The 21,910-nt window shown below is 34.1% G+C and overlaps 1 protein-coding gene across 1 annotated transcript; it reads right to left on the reverse strand.

Annotated features, from left to right (window-relative positions):
• Positions 1 to 730: 730 nt before the first annotated feature.
• On the reverse strand, positions 731 to 20,772 carry LOC107937609 (TATA-binding protein-associated factor BTAF1). Its single transcript, XM_016870527.2, has 27 exons — positions 20,318 to 20,772; positions 20,087 to 20,181; positions 18,978 to 19,195; positions 18,774 to 18,828; positions 18,593 to 18,674; positions 16,830 to 17,167; positions 15,329 to 15,431; positions 14,628 to 15,237; positions 14,322 to 14,454; positions 14,141 to 14,209; positions 13,250 to 13,461; positions 11,673 to 11,913; positions 11,261 to 11,434; positions 9,042 to 9,467; positions 8,522 to 8,962; positions 8,314 to 8,433; positions 7,761 to 8,228; positions 6,259 to 6,797; positions 5,003 to 5,495; positions 4,850 to 4,918; positions 4,274 to 4,609; positions 3,906 to 4,169; positions 3,770 to 3,819; positions 2,547 to 2,656; positions 2,394 to 2,476; positions 1,845 to 2,057; positions 731 to 1,369 (listed from the first exon to the last, which is right to left on the reverse strand). Exons 1-27 carry the CDS (start codon positions 20,367 to 20,369, stop codon positions 1,199 to 1,201), a joined length of 6,165 nt encoding a protein of 2,054 aa, XP_016726016.2. The 5' UTR covers positions 20,370 to 20,772; the 3' UTR covers positions 731 to 1,198.
• Positions 20,773 to 21,910: the final 1,138 nt, after the last annotated feature.

A 21,910-nucleotide genomic window follows, 5' to 3' on the forward strand; every position in this document is an offset into this window, starting at 1 on the left:
TAAATAAAGTAAAAAAAAGATATCTTTTTTAATTTTAAATTCAAAATATGTATTTTTTTAAAAATTAAGATTAATTTCAAATTTTCAAAATTAAATTTAACTATCAAAATTATCTTTAAGAAACTACAAAAAATTAAATTAAAAAAAAAAACAAATGGAGCCACTTATCATACATAGCTTACATACCTTGTTTATATATATATATATCATATGATATTGGGAGATTTAAGCAAATTGAGATTACTTTCTAAGTCAAGCTACCCCATATTTGTAGGGAATAATATTGTATCACATTGTAACACTTTTTACATATCTATTCTTCCTTTTATATTTGAGAATAGTAGTATAATAAAATACAAAATATCTTTCATATTTGTGGTATGTTTTTTTATAATAATGTCCAAAAATCTAGTCCTACCCAAAACTAAGATAAAGTGACCCCAGTAAGATATTAGCCGATCACTTTATTTTTCAAATTATTATTTCTGTTCTCATAATTAAATTGCCACTATTTCACATGTTTCTAATTAAGTTCCATAAAATATAATATAAATTCGAAGTTTATAAAATACTTTCGTTATAAAAGTTGTAAAATGATGACCCCACGTCAAATTCAAATTTCATTGACTGAATTCACGTTTTTTCACACATTGCATTGAAGTATTATATATTTATTATAATTTTATACTTTATAAGTTCTGTCACATTAGTTCCTGCCAAACACTTTTAATTTTGAAAGATGAGAATTCTTTAGATTTAAGAGAAGGTATATACAATTATCGGCTTTACAATTCTCTTCCTGTAATTTTCGACCAACTCTTAAAATTTGGGACCAACCACTTTAATACCAGCTTCTCTCTTTTTCCTTTTTTTTTTTTTTTTCTTTTTCAACTTTTCCCCGTCTCCCTACTATGCAAACTCCAGGATAGACAAAATTTTGGCAAAAGCATCCCAAAATTTGGGTAAAAATATATTAAAAAATTGAAAGCTAAACCTAAATTTTGCCAAAATTGCAGGTCCTAATTAGATATATATATACATTTTTTTTACAGACAAGCAGCTGGCTTCAATCAGTTAGCTTCAATATGAACTGGCCGGAATCAAAGTCTAGCACGCCGTGATCCAAAAACCCGTGTGGTGCTTCAGTAATATAATCTTTAGGCATACTACCGCAACCATGTCTTTAAACAGCTCGAATTCAGCCATTAAGTTTTGCTAAAAACTGGCTCAAATTGTACTCCTCAGTATATTGTGATTGATCCCAAAGCTCCTCCAAGCCACCAAGAATGGCTTTTAATCCCTTCCCTGTACCCATTAATTTCGGGTCTCCATCGATACCACTATCTGAACGTTTTGAGGCAGTAGCTCCCTGCAAGTCAAAATACATTGGTATCTGTCATCTAGAAAGATCTAAAGAGAGGAGCAACGTTACTTGTATGCAGGTGCAAGTGTCGAATACAAAATGTGTCTTGACACAAATATGTTAAATTTATTTGAAGTTCTTATTCTTTTAGAGGGTCATTACCCCGTATCCATGTCAGTATATGCATTGAATATAAGTATTTTAAGAAAAACGAAGACTCGAAGTAACTTAGAGAAGGAACATGAAAATTCAGTAGATTCCTTTCATTTCTATATTCTATCGTCTTAGAAGAACTTAAATCTAAACCATCAAAGGGAAAGGGGGGGGGGAGACAGCCTAATTCCTACATGAGGCCACTGTATTCAGGCAAAAGCTTACTAAAGCATGGAAGAAATTCGGAAAAAAGAATATAAAGAACCAAAAATAATTTGTCAAATTTATATTGTCTATCACTTGAAAAAGAAATCCAAAGTAAAAATACCTTTTTAGATGTTTCGGCAGAGGCAAATAGATCGAGCAACTGGTCAGTGTTCATGGTTTTCAAACTGGCATTCTCGGCATTGATAACAGCATTGGCAACTGATAGTTTGAACCGTTGGAGGCTCATAACTTTTTCTTCCAGGGTACCACGCATGATGAGACGGTGGACATTAACAACTTTCCGTTGGCCTAATCTATGTGCTCTGTCCATTGCCTGAAAGTGCGAATAAGCCATAAATCATTAGAGATCACTGATGAATATTATATATTAAGAAAAAAACAAAAACAATTAGCAAACTTCAGAAAATGGTAAAACAATTTAAGACAATAAATGTGGAGTGCATGCATCTGTTTGAAATACCTGATAATAATTGGCAATATATTATACAAACAAATATAGGCTGCCAATAAAAGAGGCATTTTTTTTTTGTTAAAGATTAATTTGTAAAAAGTTATTGTAGAACAGTAGTAGTTGAAATGAATTTCATTGGATCATCCAACACATGAATAGCATAATATTCTGCACAAAAATATGTAGTATTTAAGTTACCTGATGATCACGCATTGGATTCCAATCATGTTCCATGAAAATGAGGGTATCAGCAGAAGTCAAGTTCAGACCAAGACCACCAACTGCAAAAGAGAGCCTACAATTAAGTAAAACATCATAAAAGAGATCCCTCAGCAAGAAGAAATGTCTTACCGTGTGTTGTAAGAAGCAGGGCATCTATAGTTGGATCAGAATTGAAAGCTTTCACAATGTCAAAACGCTTTTCTGGTTCAACTGATCCATCCAGTCGTAGATATGTGACACTGTTTGATGCAAAATATTAAAATTGATAATACTTTAGAGATTTGCACAGAATAAGCACTGTATTCATAGGAAGGCAAAATAAGCTACAAACAGATGCACAAAACGAAGAAGAAAATGAAAAGATCTTGAACTTGGTTTATGGTCATCGCATACTCTAAAAACCTCTTACAAAGCCAAGTAAAACATAAAAAAATTTACAGTTTTGCAGTTGTCAACAGTAACCTTGGCAATGCAAAGAACCATGATTTCCAACTGGTTCAGAAGAACAAAGAAGCACTGACTAAATAACCAACCTATGAGAGTTTGACACTTGTTTGAACATTCAAGATATCCCTAACTGACTTGATTTGAATAGTGCGTTCTTACAAAGCAAAAAAGGTAAAAGATACTAAAACGCCAGACATAAACCTGAAAAGGGAGGACAATTGGAGGACAAGACCATATTTGATTGGATCCAACAGATGATTGCCTCACAATAGATGTAGAGATTATATTACTCCACAATATTATTTCCACATATTTGAAGAATCCTTGGAGATCATATCCCCGAGGACCCCAACCCATGTGTCAGGCATAAGGGTCAGAGACTAATACCTTAAGAAAAATAAAGAGTTGGGAGCAACGTAGTCTCACCACATATGTAGCAAATGGCTATGAAACCGATTAGATCCACAAGTGACTGGGAAAATAATGTATGTCCTCCATCCTATGTAAGGATGACTAAGCTAAATGGTAAAAGAAGGAATAAGCAATTGCCTTCTTGAACTACACCACATGGTTAAATTAGCCAATGCAAATTGACTACAGCACAGAATAAAGACAAAGCAGGAGAGAATCTCCTTCAACACAGTTCAGCCAATCAAACCATACCTTTAAAGCCTTAAGAGCATATACCATCAGTTTATGACTAAATAATATAAATTTTGTAAATGCAAGTCAAACAAATAAAGGATGGGCCTTTACCGCATTAGCAGCTATGAAGATTAGCAAAAACAAATTACTTTAATAAAATTTCTTCAGTTGCGTTAAATTAATAAATGAAGAACACAAAATAGTCTCCTAAAAAGCAACAATTCTAACATTCAGCCATACAGTGGTATTAGAAGACTCACTTCTTCATGTGGGTGTGAAACAAGTCCTTTTCAATAATATCCAGTAACGCCTGAATGAAAACATTGTTAAAGAGGTAATTCTGAAATGAATCAAACAAGCTCAACTAGAAAGCAAAAGGGATAGGATGACCATTACTTTATGTTGAGCAAATATTAGAACTCTGTGCTGCCCAACTGTGACAGCGCCATCAGAAGCAGAAGTATCCACACCAATTCCACACTCTTCCAGAATCTCCTGAAGAGCAACTAATTTGGGAGAGTGGTGGAGTTTACGAAGTTCAGAAATGACATCTGAATTTGCTGGAAAAAGCTCTGACAACTGCGATGTAAGTGACTCTGGAACCTTGTCTCCAACGACAAGCAGGGGATGGCTACAAAGTTTTAGCAAGTATTGCAGTGCCTAAAAATAGCAAAAGTGATATTTACTCAGCCCATAGAAATTAGAAACTTCATGCACTGTGGAGAAAGAAAATAAAAAGAATGAAAGGAATCGAATCATTTCACCTGAAATACATGTGTAGATGCCTTTGGTGAAGTCTGCTTTGCTCCTCCTGCAACTCCAGACTCATCTGTCTTTACCATGCTTGAAATTTCTTGTTTCACATGAGAACCAGAGAACTGTTCATAAAGTAATAATTGGGCAGGGCTAAGGTCACAGTATCTGTCCTGAATGATTTTCTCTGGCAAGTCCGACAAAACCTCATCTTTTGTTCGACGAAGTAGGAAAGGCATGACCTGTTTGTGCAATGCTTCCATAGCAAGTGCCCCAGCTTCAGCATCCTTTGCAGAACATTTAGGATCTCTAGCAGCCAGCAGTGGCTTTCCGTAGGTGGCTTGGAACTGTCAAAATGACATCATATCAAGCGTGTTAGATACCAAGATGACAATAATAACCACAGTTTTTTAGGTAAAAGAAAACCAAATAATAGAACTTGTTAAAAGCATATCAGACAAGAAACATTTTCCACAAAACTCATAGTTATCAGTGATAAGCCTTTTGAGGAAGTATCCTGAATATACATAAAGAACAAACAGCATATCTCATGTGCATGTAAAACAAGAAACCAAAGATAGAGATACCTGTCTCTCTGTTCCAAGAAATCCTGGCATTAGAAAGTCAAAAAGGGACCACAGATCCATGATATTGTTCTGAAAAATAGAAAAAGGGAAAAAGAAACTTTCTCAGGATACTGGAAACTCTAATATATACAAGTCAATAGAGTTTGACCTTACCTGGATGGGAGTCCCACTAAGTATTAACCTGTGCTGAGCTTTCAGCTGCTTTACTGCCAATGTTATTTTAGATTTAGCGCTTTTGATGATATGTCCTTCATCTAAAATACAGTAGTTCCAGGGAAATTGTGCAAGATACTCAGCATCCTTGCGCACCACATCATATGATGTTATAACTACATTATGCTTATCAAACTGTTCTCTCAAAGCAACACGATCCTGAACAGAACCAACATATTGGAGAGTGGATATCAGAGAAGCATCAATGTATTTTTCTATTTCAAAAGCCCAGTGTCCAACAAGGGTTGATGGACAAACAATTAAGGATGGAGGAGGATCCACATCCTTATTTGAAGCACGATACTCAGCTATCTCAGATGCTACAATTGCTGATGCTTGAAGCGTCTTTCCAAGCCCCATATCATCACACAAGATCCCGTGAAGCTTGAAACGTTTTAGAAAGGCCAACCAGTTTATACCTTCTTGTTGATACCTGAAGGCATGCAAGCAACGGGAAGACTAAGGGTAAATAAATTATTCTAGGACTGACTACTGAAATGCTGCATTCAATTTGCAAACCAGTATTGCACAGTGACTTCAGCTTTAAGACCTAGACTAACTAAATTAAAACAGTTGCCTTGCCGATAAGAAGAAAAATAATACATCTCGAGAAGGAGCATTGATCAAAAAATGCATTGCCCATTTCGAGAAGAAAACAAGTGAAGATAAAAGAAAAGATAACAAATATGTGTATGACCAGCATGCACTCCAATAATTGGCACAAATAACATACCAGCCATGTCAACCCCATACCCCAAACTACTTCCCAACAGAGAAACGACCAAACAAGGTCAAATATTGTCCACAAATCTTCTGTAGATACTTAATGTGAAATCATCAAGAAAATTTTAGACCTCCAAGAAGATAACTCTGATGCCAGATTTAACGCTTCCCCAGCCTAGATTCAACCTACAGTTGGTTTTTAGAAAAAGAAGGGAAAGGAGAGTAATTGATAGGCCCCAGTACATTAACTTGACCAACTAAACCTCCAGTTCACACTTCAAAACTATAAATATGTGCAAATAATCCCCAGCATAGCATGCAGTTGTAGACAAGTGCAGTAAAGAGAATATACAGAAGACGAAACAACACAGCAGTAAACAATAATGCATTCTTATACAACAAAGAAAGCCGAAGTAGGGAAGGGAAAAAGAATATTAAGAAAAGAAGCAATATTAGTATAGAGACAATCATACCTCCTCAGTGTCACTTTCAATTCAGTGAACAGCTTGTAATCATCAATGTGGGAATTATCAAGCAGTTGCTCCAAAAATTTTGCATCTTCTGCATTTCTAGATAAACCTTCACTCAGTCCAACAGGTGGAGGAAGGCCTCTTGCTAATGGAAGAAGAGGCACCAGGGCAGCAAAACTGCGTGTCACACTCTGTCTGACAGAATTATCACAATCACTCATACACCTAAGAAGAGGGACAACTAACAAAGGTGCATACGGAACCAGCTCCACACTCAATCCTTGAACAAGTAAAGTAATAAGCATGCCGGCACCTTGCCTGGCATGGACAGACGTCACATCCCCCAACATTGGAATGGCATTCTCAATCACAGCCCGCATTACATTTACAGTCATAGACTTGGCCATAGTCATAATACACCTGGACGCGGCCAATCTAACTGCCACATGGGAATGACTAACGCATTTGAATATGCAAGGAAGAAGCATAAGCAGTTTAGGTTTTAAGGATTCATCCAGTACTGGAGCAATAAAACGTACAACCTGACAAAAATAAATTATATATACATGAGAAATAAATTAATCACAGATACCCACGAACACCATCGATTTCCAAGAAAAGACAAACCAGAAACAAGTATCATTTTCCACCGTACATTAACAGAGAGAAATAATGTACCTACAGCATTCTGTATGGAAAGAGTGATGGTTCCAAGTTATTATGATGATTATGCTGTTTTCCCACAATCAACATTAACCAGTTAAAAAAGAAGTCAATGACACTAAAACCACTAATTTCAGAGAACTGAAAACCCAACTCTGAATTAATCCTTCCTCTTGACACTATGAACTTAGGAAACTAATGTCACCATGAAATTAAACAATGTAAAGGAGGTGATTATCATCACATACAGAGATCCATTAGTTATGATCACATCTGCTTCCACCAGATAGGCTGATCTAACCCAGATGTATTTCACTCATTAAAGCGCATCTTTCAGTTGCATTTTTTTTGTTAAATTTAAGAGCAACTTAGATTTTGTTTCCAAAAGTTAAACGAGAAGACATAAAATGGCAAAAGAGAATTGAAAACCAGGATCTAAATCCAGTGCCGTAGAGCACTATCATTAAAGAATATCTAGCTTATGCACTTTAGAAATTCAACATACTTTGAGCCAATTATGCCACCAAGTTTCACATAATAAGTTAACTAATCTAGAGATGCATGCATGACTTGGGGTGTTCCTTAGGGAGGAGGGGGCAGGGGCCCTGGCCCCCATGGTTAAGTGGAATATTATCATTTTAAAATTTTATTTCACCCCCCCTCCCAACAATTACCAATTTACTGGCTTTGCCCATGTGTGAATATGTATTTTTTTTTTTTGGGGGGGGGGGGGATGTTACACCAAAAACAAATTCTAACAAGCCATATCAATGCTGTCAATCAACATAACAGGGAGAAAATTTCAGAAGAAGAAATTAAGAAAAATCAAGGAAGATAATGACCTGGATATTATTAATCAAGATCTGAGGATCTTTGACAGATTCAACAGCCTGCAAAATTTGATGATCTTCTGAAGGACTGCTAGGCAAAAGAACTTCAGTAATGCAATCCCAGACTTTGGGAAGCTTCTCAAACAATGTAGGACCAAACTTCTCACACAAATGTCTCAATGCTAGTTCTGACCCTCTTCTGCTGATAAAACCTTCCACTTTTGATCGATCTTCAGCACCAGCTAGCATGTGAACCTTTGATTTTGGTTTTCCCGTACTAGTACCAAAGGAGAGGAAATCCTGGTCATCAATAATCTCCATGGAATTGATAACTGCAGCTTGAGGAGTCTCAGATGGATCTGAGCACGCCAAACTACAAATATTCTTTATTAACTTATCATTTGGGCTGGGCTTGCGAGCAATGCAATGATAAATAAGTTCAGCAAGTGCCTCTGCTGCCTTCTGTTGCAGTATTTCCTCCTAAACAATGTATGAGAAATATATCAGAACCAAATCTATTTGTGTTCTGTCACCAAAAACAAAAATATCATCTTGAAAATAATACCTGTTCTCTTTTAATTGAGGCCATTAAAGGCAAAATTATAGGATTAAGTCGTGCAGGAAGCTCTGACATCCAGACAACAGCAGCAGCAACCAAAGAGGTCACTGTAACATGCAAATTACTCTGGGCGGAAAAACAATTTATTGAATTGTCAAGAAAATCAATGGATAGACTACAATATCACAACAGTAAAATTGAATCACAAACAAACCTGAACGCATTTTAAATAGCCTGAAGTTGCTATAAGGCGTTGTTTTGCTGACTCTATATCATCAATATTCCTTTTCATTGATTCATTCTCAGCATTATCATTAGATAATAACAACAATTTTGAAGCAAAACTGATCGCCTCATCCACAGTTACACTTTCTACGTTAACTTTCATAGTTGACAATATATCCACAAACATGCCAGATGATTCAACAGCATGTAGTAATTGACTAGCTTCATTGCGCATCTTAGCAAATGTCCTTGACAGCTCAGCATAAGGTAGAACCGAATCTTTAGTAGGGAATGCAGGGTCAGAACATGCTAGCAAATCCAACAACCATTTTCTAAGATGATCTGGAAAAGAATGTATAATTTCCTGGTTTCCTGATGAATCCCTGCTTTTGATCTCTTTGAACCAAGAAATAAGAACCACAGATGCCACCTGAGAAAAAACAAAAAATAATTGACAAATAGAAGATATGACGGAGCAAATTTTCCTGCTGGACATAATTAGAAGCTACCTGTCTTTGAACTCCAGACAAGGAGGTAAGTGCATTCCACAGTGGATCAACTACACACTGCAAAGAATTTGCCTGCAACTTGGATGCAAATATCCCCAATGCTGAAGCAGTAATGACTCTAGTATTAGTCACAGACATTTCTGCATCAGCACCGACAATTATCTTCACTAAGTTGGAAGAAGTATCCCCATTATTTTCCTGAGAAACAGCTCCTCTCACAGAATCCAATCCAGTAGTTCCATGAGATTCATTCTCAAGCTTCACAGCTTTCATTTTAGCTGCTGCTTTATGGTGACTCTTTCGAGGAAGAGCAACCGGCCAAAACATTTTTGTAGCATCTAATGTCGAACCATAAGAAGTAGTTGCAAGTTCAATCCAAGATGACATAAAGGATGCTGCGGCAACTTCCAAGTCCCCAACTGGGCACTAGAATCATTAAGAAAAACAATGTTTTAGAACATCGCAGGAGGTAGAAATAGCCCAGTAAATAGGATGCAGACAAAAGGTCTAACAAAAAATTAAGCACAGTTAAGAATCCCAACCCCAACAAAAAGGGGGGAAAAGCATATCCCTAATTCAATATCACTCTAGTAGTCAGTTCAAAAGCTTGAAAAAGACACTTCTCCATCACCAAAAAGAAAACGACAAATCTAGCCAGCATAGACCAAATATTATCCCTGATGATTATTTTGATTTCTGACAATAGAGGTTAACTAAAAAGGTGCTAAAGCAACAGGAAAAAATTTCTGAAACTAAAGTTGAAGTCTAACGGAGTACAGTGAGCAAGGCCCCCTAAGCTGCTTGGAATAAGCTCAGAATCTAGAGGATATAAATGTATTTTACTTATAATGTCCTTTCTCTTCTGATAAGCAGTGTCTAGGATATTTGCATATGTAAGTTTCATGACACCGGTGTTGCCAAGAAAATTTTCTGTAATAAAAATAAACTCGCCGAAGGAAAATGCTAGAAAAGCTCCAAAAGAAAGTTTAGCCTAAACTGCTTGGAAACAGCTTCAACAAAAATGACATGTTTTCTGATGATTGGAAGTTGGCAATGGCATTTATTGGCACCAAACACCTAATGAGTTGTTTTGTGATGGATTTCATCTCACCACAGAGTATGTAACAACATAGCCAAGGTCTTTTGATGTCAAACATGATTTAGCTTTGATGATTGCTATTAATGCTTTAATTGCTCACCAATGCTTGCCTAGATTCACCAAAACAAGCAAATTTCATAGCTTTTTATTCAGCTCTGCAGTACATCTATGAGTTTTCTACCCCAATCCCATTTCAGGAAAACAAAATCTAGTCCAACTCAGTTAATATCTGTGCAGCTCTCTTTTTTTCCGACAGGAGAAATTTCGTGCATTATTTTGCATGTACTCAATATTGACCAGTAAACAGACAGGCAGTGTTTCAAAGATCCATTTCATATGTTTTCAACTGTAAATATGCATGCAACAATATAGAAATAGGCATCGGCACCAATGGTTTATGAAAGGAGCAAAAATAGGATTCTTTCCATGGTTTGACTCATTGCTTTTTTTTTTACTGTGATAAGACGCAACAACAGCACTCACTACACCCATTTCCTCACCCAGCTAATTCAGTGATCACTTGAATCTCTCAACTGAAAAAGGTTCATACTTATCTCTTGAAACTTCAGCTAAAACACGCTAAAACGAGGATAGAATAGTGAGTTTAGGTACCCTGGACTCTAAAAAACAGAGCAAGTTCACCTATGGTGACAAGGAAAAGAGAAATGGCTTGTAATAAAAGTTCCTAACGTGAGAACTAAATAAAACATTAAAATAAAAGTCTATAACAGAACATTAAAAAAAGGGTACTCATATCTGAATTGGTCAACCTATAGGATTTCATATGTATTGACCCTTTCAAGCTTCAAGAATCCAATTACATTGCACCGCAAAGGAAAAAATGAGCATGACACAGTCAAAAACAGAAGATCCAAAAAAGATCTTTCTAAATCTACCTCTTCTGGTACAAACATAAGTTAATACAACTGAGATGAAAAACTGAAACAGAAGAATCAATTTACCGTTCAAAAGAACAGAAAGAAAGACATATACCATACAAAAAATCATTGAAACAGGCTATAACTTATTTTCATATTATAGTGAATTATTAAAGAATAAGAACTGAGTAAATAAAAAGAAAGCATGAAATTGCAACTTCTGATAATTTCTAGTGAAATACCTGCACAAGCAACCTCCATACCCTCTCAGAACACTGAAGAATTTCCTCATTGGATTCTAGGAGCAGGTTCTGGAATACAATCCTCAGGGTATCACCCAGAATAAAAGATGGCCAAAAGGAACTACCAGAAGGCTCAGAAATGCTCCTTTTATATCCAGCTTGAAGAAGCCTCTCCTACAAAATGAAAATTTCAAGTTAATAATCCTTCAAAGAGTATGCAAACATTTATATTAAAAAGCATTGCAAGCAAATACATATCCCTAAATTGGACACATACATGAGGCATGCCCAAACTAGATAATCCTAATGACCCAAATATGAAGCCAGCTAGTCAAATAATAATTTTGTGTTTTGACAAAATTTACGAGAGATTGATACTCAAAAATTAAAACACTGTAGATAAGCAGTTTACCAAAGTACGAATGGCTGAGTGTCGAACTGATGTAATACTGTGCCTCATGAAGGGCCATAATCGTGGTGCTAACATAGACAACATATACGGATTTTCCTGCAAATCTTTCGCTTCTCCAACCTCATCAACATCAACTACTTCATTTAGATCAAAATTCTGCTTCTCTTTAGCTGTTGGTGTCCCAAACATCTTGGGCATCATATCTTCTTGGGAGTATATTTCAGCCAACAGATTCATAACACTGCAACAATAATATTCATGATAAGGATTAAAACAGGGCTCCACAATCTCCTCCAGACCTTACTGCTAAATCTAAACTAATATACAGCTACATGAAAAAGTCATATTCAAATGTGTGAGACAATATCAAAGATTGCCATTATTTTTCACACCATGCATTAAACTAAGTGCTTTTGTTAAAAAATTAAGCTGAAGAAAACACTTAAGGAACAGACAAGGCATGACATGGAACAAACTAAACTGACATATTAAAGAAAGAAAATAAACCATACATTGCACATTTTCTCAATTCTGTTCAACTGCATAACAGTAACCAAAAGCAATGCTGAACACACCCTTAATCTAACAGTTCACATTCAGTTTGAGAGATTCCTCTTATCCCTTTTCTTTCTTTGTTTATTTAAGCATGCACTTGCAGATCTTGTCTTTTTAACTCAAATGTTCTGTATTTAAACACAATTGAGAACATAAGCTCTGTATTATCATTTTCTTTTGTTATTATTTCTATTTTTTTAGTTCTGAAGATTGTAGAAATATGTAAATGCTGGTTGCCATACATTTCCAGAATGCACTTGCAGATTCATTTGGAGTTAAGAATGAATACAACAGCCAGCAGGCCATGAGCAGTGTATCACAGCGTTTCAACCTTTTATCATTTTTTAATCATTCACTTTCTCGACCCTGCATACTACTACTGTCTTATTAAAAGCTCTTGGATGGAATTGTAGAGGTTTAGAAAATTTGAAAATTTTCAAAGGGTCTGCTTCTTTAGTTGAAAATTAGTAAAATGTAAAGTCAGCAGTAAAAAAAAAAAGGTAGATTTTTAGTGTGCAGATAAATCATATCAGCTAGAATCGCATTGCTTCATAATTGACATGTTCAAATGCAGTATTTAGTCAAGATATTGCATTTTCAGTTTAGAATCCTGATACCTTTTTCCTTAAGTGCAAATGCTTTCAAATGTTTCTAATGACAAAAACCAGTCATTGCTTACAAGTCCTAGACAAGTTCAATAAAAAAACACCTGCAGTTGCAATGCAACTCTGCAGCCAGGTAATGCATGGAAAAGATGCCTTCCAAAGGATTACACTTACAACCACAAATTGTACATATGAGAATTGAATAGTAAGAATATGTTAAAAGTACTCCTGAAGTTCAAGGTTTTGCAATGTATCATTTCTAACTTCAAACAAAATTTTCATCAGGAAATGCAAAATTAGGATAGCATATAGAATTAGTGTATCGACTCAAAAAGGTTACATTAGGTTCTTTTCCCTCCACATTACGAAGAATTTGATGTGATTTTTTAGTAAACAAGAAAACGTGAATATATTTACCTGCTAGTGGATGGACTAAGGTCATCCAAATCAAGTAGTATATCCCAAAGCAGCATAACAATTGAATGCAGTGATTGACCTTTTAAGGCAACAATAGCATCTGCAGCAGGTATCAGAGCATCTGCAGCCACAGCTCGTACATCATCATCAGGGTCCTCCAATCCAGCTTTACAAGCAGGAAGAACATAGCCAAGCAAATCTTGCAGCATCTCCTAGAATGCACAATGGATTGTGATAACAAAGTTAATGAAAAGGTCAAACTGAAAAAGAAAATCCAACTTGAATAAAAACCTCACACATTGCATGTAAACACAGCATATCAAAAGAGACTATGCAGATGGATGGGCTATAATAACAAAAATCCTACTAAAACATAGTCTAATAAAATGAAACTGACCATAAGCCATGACAAGCGAACTACATGCAACACAAAATCCAATAATAGAAAATATTAAGTCCCTATTACCATTTCATCTATTTTCCCCCAATCTCGGTACTATAGAAACGAGACAGGATTAGAGAGCACCACTTGTGACCTTGCAACTTCATTTATTAACAGATTTGAGAGCACCACTTGCAAAGGCTAATTATTCTAGAGAAACAGTTATGAACATTTCATTTATTAACAAAAAATCAGGCAAAACTGCTTCCAAAGGATAATTTAGATAGACAACAGTTATTTCCCAGAAAATATAGAATTTACATACTTAAGTTAAGAGTATTGCTTTCAAAGGCTAATAATTATAGAGAAACAGTTGTAGAAGTTAATTTATTAAAAGATCAGGTAACACTCCTTCCAAACACTAATTATGATCAACAATTGTTGCATAAGATATTGAATTTGCATACTTAGAAGAGGCAAAAGAGTACTGAAGACAACAAATTCCTTACCTGTCGAACAGCAACCAAGTACTTGATACCCAAAAGGCTTCCATGACGAATTTCCCATTCTGGCCTACGCTGAACAAAGAAGGACGACAAAATAAAAACCACCATACAAACGGTAAGAATGGAACACCTACACCCTTCACTAAAATCAAGGATATTGACCAAGAGCTTATCAGGTCTTTACCTGCATTTGCAGCAAGACATTCAATGTTTCATGAACTAATGAAGGGTGCATGTACTTAAAAGTAGCACCTAATGCTTGTGCACAAGTTTCTCGTACTGGAGCAACAACCTGATCAGATACGTAGTCTCCGAAACTGCAGGAGAAAGATATAAAACAATAAACATAAGGACATGATTTCTTAAACAAACACCTATTTCTCATCCACTAACATTAAAAATGTACTAAATAAATCGCAATTTTTCGTCAAATGAAACCAATTAGAAGTGTCCACAATATAACTAGCACCACAGAGGAAACAAGGCATACCGGTCTAGTGATAGCACACACAAGAAGCGAACTGCACAGTCCTGAAGAAATTCACAATTCTTAAGCCAGGAATGCCTGGCTAGCTTAACAAAGTTGATAAGTTCGCAATTTTCAGGTAGATCTTTTAACACATCTGAATTTGCAAATGCACCCTTATCTTCATAGTAACTTTTTGGCTCTTCCACTACAACGGCTTCTTTAGACTGGTACATCACATCATTGTCATAAAATTCAGTCTCCATCTTCATAGAACTAATATCATGTTGACCATTAAACTGCCCTGAGGGAAAGGTCCACCCACTATCCTCAATCTTAATTGCAACATCAAAGCCACCATGCTGGCCTGCAGAGGACACTTTGTCCAACACCAGAAATGGTTCATCTTCAATCTTTGGCTTCTTCAGATTTGGCTCCAATTCATCTGGTGAAACTTGCATATTCAAATCAATTTCTCTCTCTCTCTTAATTTTAATTGGATATTCTATATCTTTTACTTCAAGAAACAGCGCATCATCTGAGTTCAAGTCAGGCAAATATACTCCGGCAGAACCACCATGATGTGTTAAAATTTCTCTCAAAGCCATAACACTACCATGGCGAATCTCCCAAACTGATAAAAACACAGTCAAAGAAAACTATCATCAGATTAGAAAGTAAAAAATGAGTAATATAACTCCTGAAGTTCATAAAAAAATGCTAACCAGGATCAAACATATCAAGAATGAGTTGCTCGACAAAACTATGGAAAGGCCAACGGCCATCCCCATCATGATCAGAGCTGTCTTCATCAGTAACAGCATCAAACTGTACATAAAGCCAAGATTATTTGCTAAGCATGGTAGCCTAAAACGGAAGCAACACAGAAGAAGCAATTTATCTCTTTGAAAAGTAAATGACGAAGAAAATACCTCATAAATCCTATTTGTAACCTTACAAACTAAACCAGTCTTGTAACAAGGAAATTCCAAATTTTTACCCAAAACAACGATGGTACGTAACATCATCTATCCGATAGTTTGCTGGTTTAGTTAAGGTTTTTCATCTTTATTAACTTTTTATCTTGTAGCTGCAACAGGGTATAACAAAGAGATGGAGCAACATAGCTGCAAGCTACATTTGCCAGCCTTTTAACAGAGAAATTCCAATTTTTACACAAAACAATGGTCGTTTGAAAAATCAACTGACTGATAATTTTCTGGTATAAAGCTAGAAAGCAAAGGCTTTCTATCTTCATAACCATTTTATCTTAATAACTGCAACAGGGTGCAGCAACTTTACTCCAATTGGCCGATCACATTTCTCCAAACATCAACCTATTCAACAATTAATCCATTCCATCGATAAAGAATGCCGTTTTGACTTGACTCAAGAGACACCAACCACTTTTACTCTAAACAAGATTTAAGGACATTCTCATGAATTTACAGACATGTTGCTTGCACACGGTAAGTTTTATGTATTAAATGCATAATCGAAGGATGAATAAATAATCTAGCAAATATCGTAAAAGATTCACAAATATACAAGATAAATGTTCACAGAAGTTCTAGAACAATGAGAAAAGAATGGTTGAGTAATGGTGGTGGTGAGACAGAGAAAAGATGAATAAGAATTTAAGTTTTCCAAAGTAAGTCATGCTTACTGTAGGGGTAAGCCTCAAACCATGAAATTCATTCTAAAAGCAGATTAATGTTAAAATAATTAATTTAAGCAAAAGGTTTATTACTCCTACAACTTCTGGTTAAGTAAAGCAAATGTAAACTTGCAAATATTTGTTCATAAAATTGTTGTCACTGCAAATATTTATATTTTCATGTGGTAACAAAAAAAGATCAAACAGATTGTTCTAGTTCTTTCATATTTTTTTATTCATTTCTTTGAATCCTAAATAATTTAACAAAAAAATATATTTCCATATAAAAACTCAATATATACATATCAAAAAATTGAAACAAGGTCCTGGTTAATGTCAAAGCAATCCAATAAAAAATAAATCCCAACTCTAGAATTTAAGAGAAGTTGTCACATGTGCTGTTAGCAAAGAAAGAAAAGGATCTATTAAACAAAAAATGGTGTAGTACCAAACTGATATGAAGTTTGGCATTCAACATAAATAAATAAAACATTAGATTTAACAATTAGAAACTCCCGGACCAACACTATGAATGTGTATGTTAATTACGAAGTCAGATATTCAAATACCTTACTCGAACCTAATGGATCAGGACATGCTGCTCTTGGAGTTGATATATTACGAGCAGGTGATAAATCTGTATCTCCATCATCAGACCAGCCTTTTGCTTGATCTTTCGAATTTATTTTAGCTTTTCGCTTTAACATATTCAACTCCCTGGCACTTGGCCTTCTTTTAGAAATAACATTAGGTACCATACGTGAAACAAATTGCTGGATGTTATTTACAGATGGTGGCGTGTAAAATCTATTATCTAACCCATTTCCTTGGTGGTATTTGTGAACTACAAGGTCCTCATCTCTAATCATATCACCGACATCCATGAACTGCTCACACATATCCAAACCTGCCCATAACAACCAAGTCTGATGTAAGGAAACCACGTACATGGGAAGTATAACAAACCAAACTCAGTAGACTCTCATGAACTCAATAAAGGAGAAGATTGAAGATAAAAAAAGAAAAGAAGTCACATAAGCAAACCAAATTAACCATTTCTGAAGTAAAAAATATAACACTATAAGAAAGGGTAAACTGCCACAAATTACAAAAAAGAAAGAAATGTAAAAATAAAAATGCATGTATAAGTGTCAAACCCACAGCAGAAAGTCCTACACTTTACACCACCAACCTTCCTTGGTCATTTATTTCACAGGAATTGGATACAGTTGCAGCATAGGCTTTGTTTATGGCTTTATGCTCATATAAAATTGCACTTTCAACATGTTTTGGACATAAAAAGTTCATTTACTTTTGGATTTTTTTCCATAAGGAAATTGAAGCCACTTTACAGTTGACAGCAACCTTCAGTGGGAAAATGACCCCCCCCCCCTAAATTCTCATTTTGACATATGTTAGCATTAGAATATGGGAGTATCAGGTCCCACCCACAAATTCCATCTGATATCACATTTAAAGTTTTAAAAGGGAGAAGCATATGAAAGGTTAAAAGGTATAGAAAGATCAACAAAGTTTTCAATGGTAAAAATGAATTTCTATATGATTAGTTTTAGGCAGAAATTAATAGTGATATGTTTTACTGTACATCCAAACAAAAGACGTTGAATCTATAACTGGAACCTACAGGGCACCAATCTATCAATGGTCCTCGGTATCTTAGTTAATATTAAGCAATTTTGTTAACTTCAGGCTAAGGACCGATTTAAACAAGTTCATCTAAATGGAACCTAATTGAAGACTTCCAATGTTAAAAACACAATTCAAAAGTTTCCAAGTTCTGGAAGTAACATAATCAACACTTCCTACTTAGATTACAGTTAAGTGTAGAATAACTGGCATATATAGAAATTGTATACAACAAATCTCAACTTATTCCATGCAGTGGACTTTTGCCAAGCAAGCTTAGAGACATGTATGTACATCAGTCATACTGTGTACTGACACCATATCAATAAAGAAATATCTGCCAAGATTATTTCAATTCAAAACCAAATATATTTCAGTTTGAGACATTTTGAACCTAAAGATCATAAAGGGAAAACAGAATGATAATCCACTAGTTCATAAACGCTCGCCAATGTACAGATGAATAGAAACGAAAAAATCAATCATTCAAACTTACAAAGTAGCTCAAAATTTTGAACTCCTAATGACATGGCCAACTTTTCCACTAATGGAATCATCTGATACAAACTTCTTTCCCATTCATTTTCTCATAAATTACATGCACATCTTTCTATTACCATATGGTAATAAACCGAAAGTCAAACGCAATAAAAATCTGAAAGTATTATTACCATACGGTACTAACCTAGACGTCTTTTTAGATTCTGTTTCTGGCGAGCCAATCTCTCTTTAGGATTCTTTAAGTTATCATTCGCAATATCATACTCCTGCATTGGAAATGTTTCAGTGTTATCATTAGCACAGAAAATATAACGTGATAAAAGATACTTGGGCTAAATTCTTCAAATAAAATGGAGATCATTAACCTGTCCACCTGAGGCCAATAACGCACCAAACTCCAACACCTTGTTGATGTCAAAGCTGTTAAAAGAATTATACAAAGAAATATGTCACTAAAACAAGAAAACTAGATATTGTATAGAAAAATCCATACTTAGAAAGATGCAAACTGAAATCCATGACAAGTGATATTTTTAAATCATAAAGTTTTGGTAAATCTGATAAACAACCTTCTAAATGAAACATCTGATACAATTTTAGAATGTAACTCAGGTGATACCACCACATCTTTGACATTAGCAGATATCCCAGCCCCAGTCATCTTTGCTCCAACAGAAGAGAATAAATCAGCCAGAGAAGTGTGCTTAACATTTTGAGCAATAGCCCCTATGGCATGTGCAGCAGCAACCCTCGTTTCCCAATTTTTACTGTGAAGATACGAAGAAACCTAATTGCAACAAACAATGGTGTTCAGATAGATGTTAAAAATACAAAACACAACACTACCAAGCTACCCATAGAGGATAGTCAATAATAAAAAGAACATGAGGGAGAAAAAAAAAGGTTGAAACACATAATTAGAAAATTTGAACTTCACAGAATAATTAAGTAAAATAATCCTAACAATGCTAAGGCCAACCCCTCTACTAATTACTAAACACGGAAACTTGAGCACAACTCAAAAAATTAACTCAATTGTACAGCATTCTGAATATACAACACCAAGTAAAATACATTCAAGATAAAATTTGACCAAGAATCTTAAAGTACAGTGCCGATGATTTTTCTAGGTTGATAAAAATGAATAATTTCATAGAATCCTGCAATGCAACAATTTGAAATATCAATGCTTAACAAATTCACGGTTTAGAAAGCACAATCACTATTGCAAGTGCCAAAAAACCAAAACATGGAGAGGTATAAAATTTATGCATTGAAAAATATTGTTCTCCTCTGTTGTTCTTGGAACAAAAGAACATCGTAGCGTAAATTCCTCATGATCCTAATTTAGCAGAGTTCACTACCACACCCCCTAACGAGCTTATTCTACCTTATGTATGGAACAATACAAAATGTAAAGGCTTCTCTGAAATCTTGGTTCAAAAAATGAAAACAACTAATCATTAAAAGAACGAACTCATTGCTGTCAATTAATATGAAAACAAAAAAATAGGGAAATATAGTGTCTTTTTTTTCTTCCTCAATATAACAACAATTCCAAGCTGCAAAATTAGCCAAATAAAAAAAACCATGAAAACTCACTAATCAGACTGAATTAATAGCTAAGAATGCATAAAAATAAGTAAAAAATAAAAAACAGAAAATTTGAAACCAGTACCTTCTTGAGAAGAGAACTCAAATCCTGCGGATGCGATTTGGCGATATCACCAATCTGCCGCGCTGCAGTGAATCTCGTCGCTTGCGTTGAACCAGCTTTTTAAAAACAAAATGAGTCAAAGAAACCAAAACAAAATGCTTCTTGAATTTCGCAAATTTCAAATCAGATCCAAATGAAAAAAAAATTAAATTAAATTGTTCTAAAAACAAAAATTAAAAGAAAAAAGGATACTGTCCAACAGAGTGAGTAAACGATTGAGACGCGAGGATTGTTGCTGAGCCATATAACTGAAACTCTCGTCGGATTATATAATTCGTCAGTAATTCTTCGGCATCGTCTTCGATCATTCAATTTGAAAATGAAAAACAAACAATACAGAGGTAATTCTTCGCTTCTTGAAAACAAAAAAACAAACGTTGAAAGAAGGGAACTGTTGAATTCGACGTCGTTTTTTTCTCTTTTTTTTCTGTTGAATCTGTTTGGATTTCGTTTTCTGGCACTGGTTTTCTTCTATTCTGTATATAATTTTTTATACATTCGAGATTTGGTGATAAACGATAAGAGAATGGAAGAAAGAGAAAAAGGGATAGATGGGTAAAGTTAGGGTTACCTATAAAACGACGGCGTTTGCATGAGTTTTAGGAAGAAGAGGATGGCGTTGCTGGTTTTTTTTTTTTTAATTTGTCAAAGGGGACTGTAATTTTTTAAAATTTTAAATTTAATTTTTATATTTTAATTTGGAGACATTAAATTTCTTAATTATTTTTATTTAAAAATTTCAATTCCTCTATCTAATTTTACAATTACAAATGTTCACATTGCAATTTTAAAAAAGGTAAAATAATATTTTAACCTTAAATGTTCACCATTTTTGTTAATTTGGTTATTATTCCTTTTTTGTAATAACAATGATAGGCTAATACCTTAGGCTAAGGGTGCGTTTGGTTCGCTGTATTGGATTAGAGGTGTATTGGATTAAAGGTGTATTGGATTAGAGGTGTAATAGCAAATCAACTGTTTGGTTGAATGTAATGGAATAGAGGCGTAATAGTAATCTTGTGTTTGGTTGAATGTAATAGAGGTGTAATAGCATAATGGAAAAAACTAAAATGACTAGAATACCCTTAGCATAAATTTGTTTTGGTAAATGATTATTGTTATTGTTATTTAAATTATAATAAGATTATTATTATCAATAATAAATAATTTAATCATATTTAAACATAATTTTTATTAAATATATTTTAATTAAAATATATAATTTAATAAAATTCTTAATAATTAATATTCTTATATTAATTTACTGAAATCATAATATATGATACTGTAAAATATAAATTAACATAATTACTATTAAATATATTTTAATTAAAATATATAATTTAATAAAATTCTTAATATTAAATATTCTTATATGAATTTTCTAAAATCATAATATATAATACTATGAAATATAATTTAACATAATTATTATTAAATATAATTTAATAAAATATATATTTTCAATTACTTATTTAATATAAATTCAAATTAATGACGATTAATTATATTAGATATATATGATCTTGTACTAAAATTATTTTAAATTACCATATTATTTAATAATTGGAATACAGTTAATTTCTTACCAAATTATCTAAAAATTTTAAAAATTGTGTTTGGTAAAAATTTTAAAATAGCTGGCACAATAATTATGTTTTAAATTTTTTTTTACCGTACCATTCTAAAAAATTCAAATATTGTTTTCTTAAAAAATATTAAAGTGCGAAATTATCATCATACTATAGATAAATATTGAAATTTGTCACTGTACTTTATTTTTAT

The sequence above is a fragment of the Gossypium hirsutum genome, chromosome D13 (genome assembly GCF_007990345.1).
Source record: "Gossypium hirsutum isolate 1008001.06 chromosome D13, Gossypium_hirsutum_v2.1, whole genome shotgun sequence".
In the NCBI taxonomy this organism is placed as follows: Eukaryota; Viridiplantae; Streptophyta; class Magnoliopsida; order Malvales; family Malvaceae; genus Gossypium; species Gossypium hirsutum.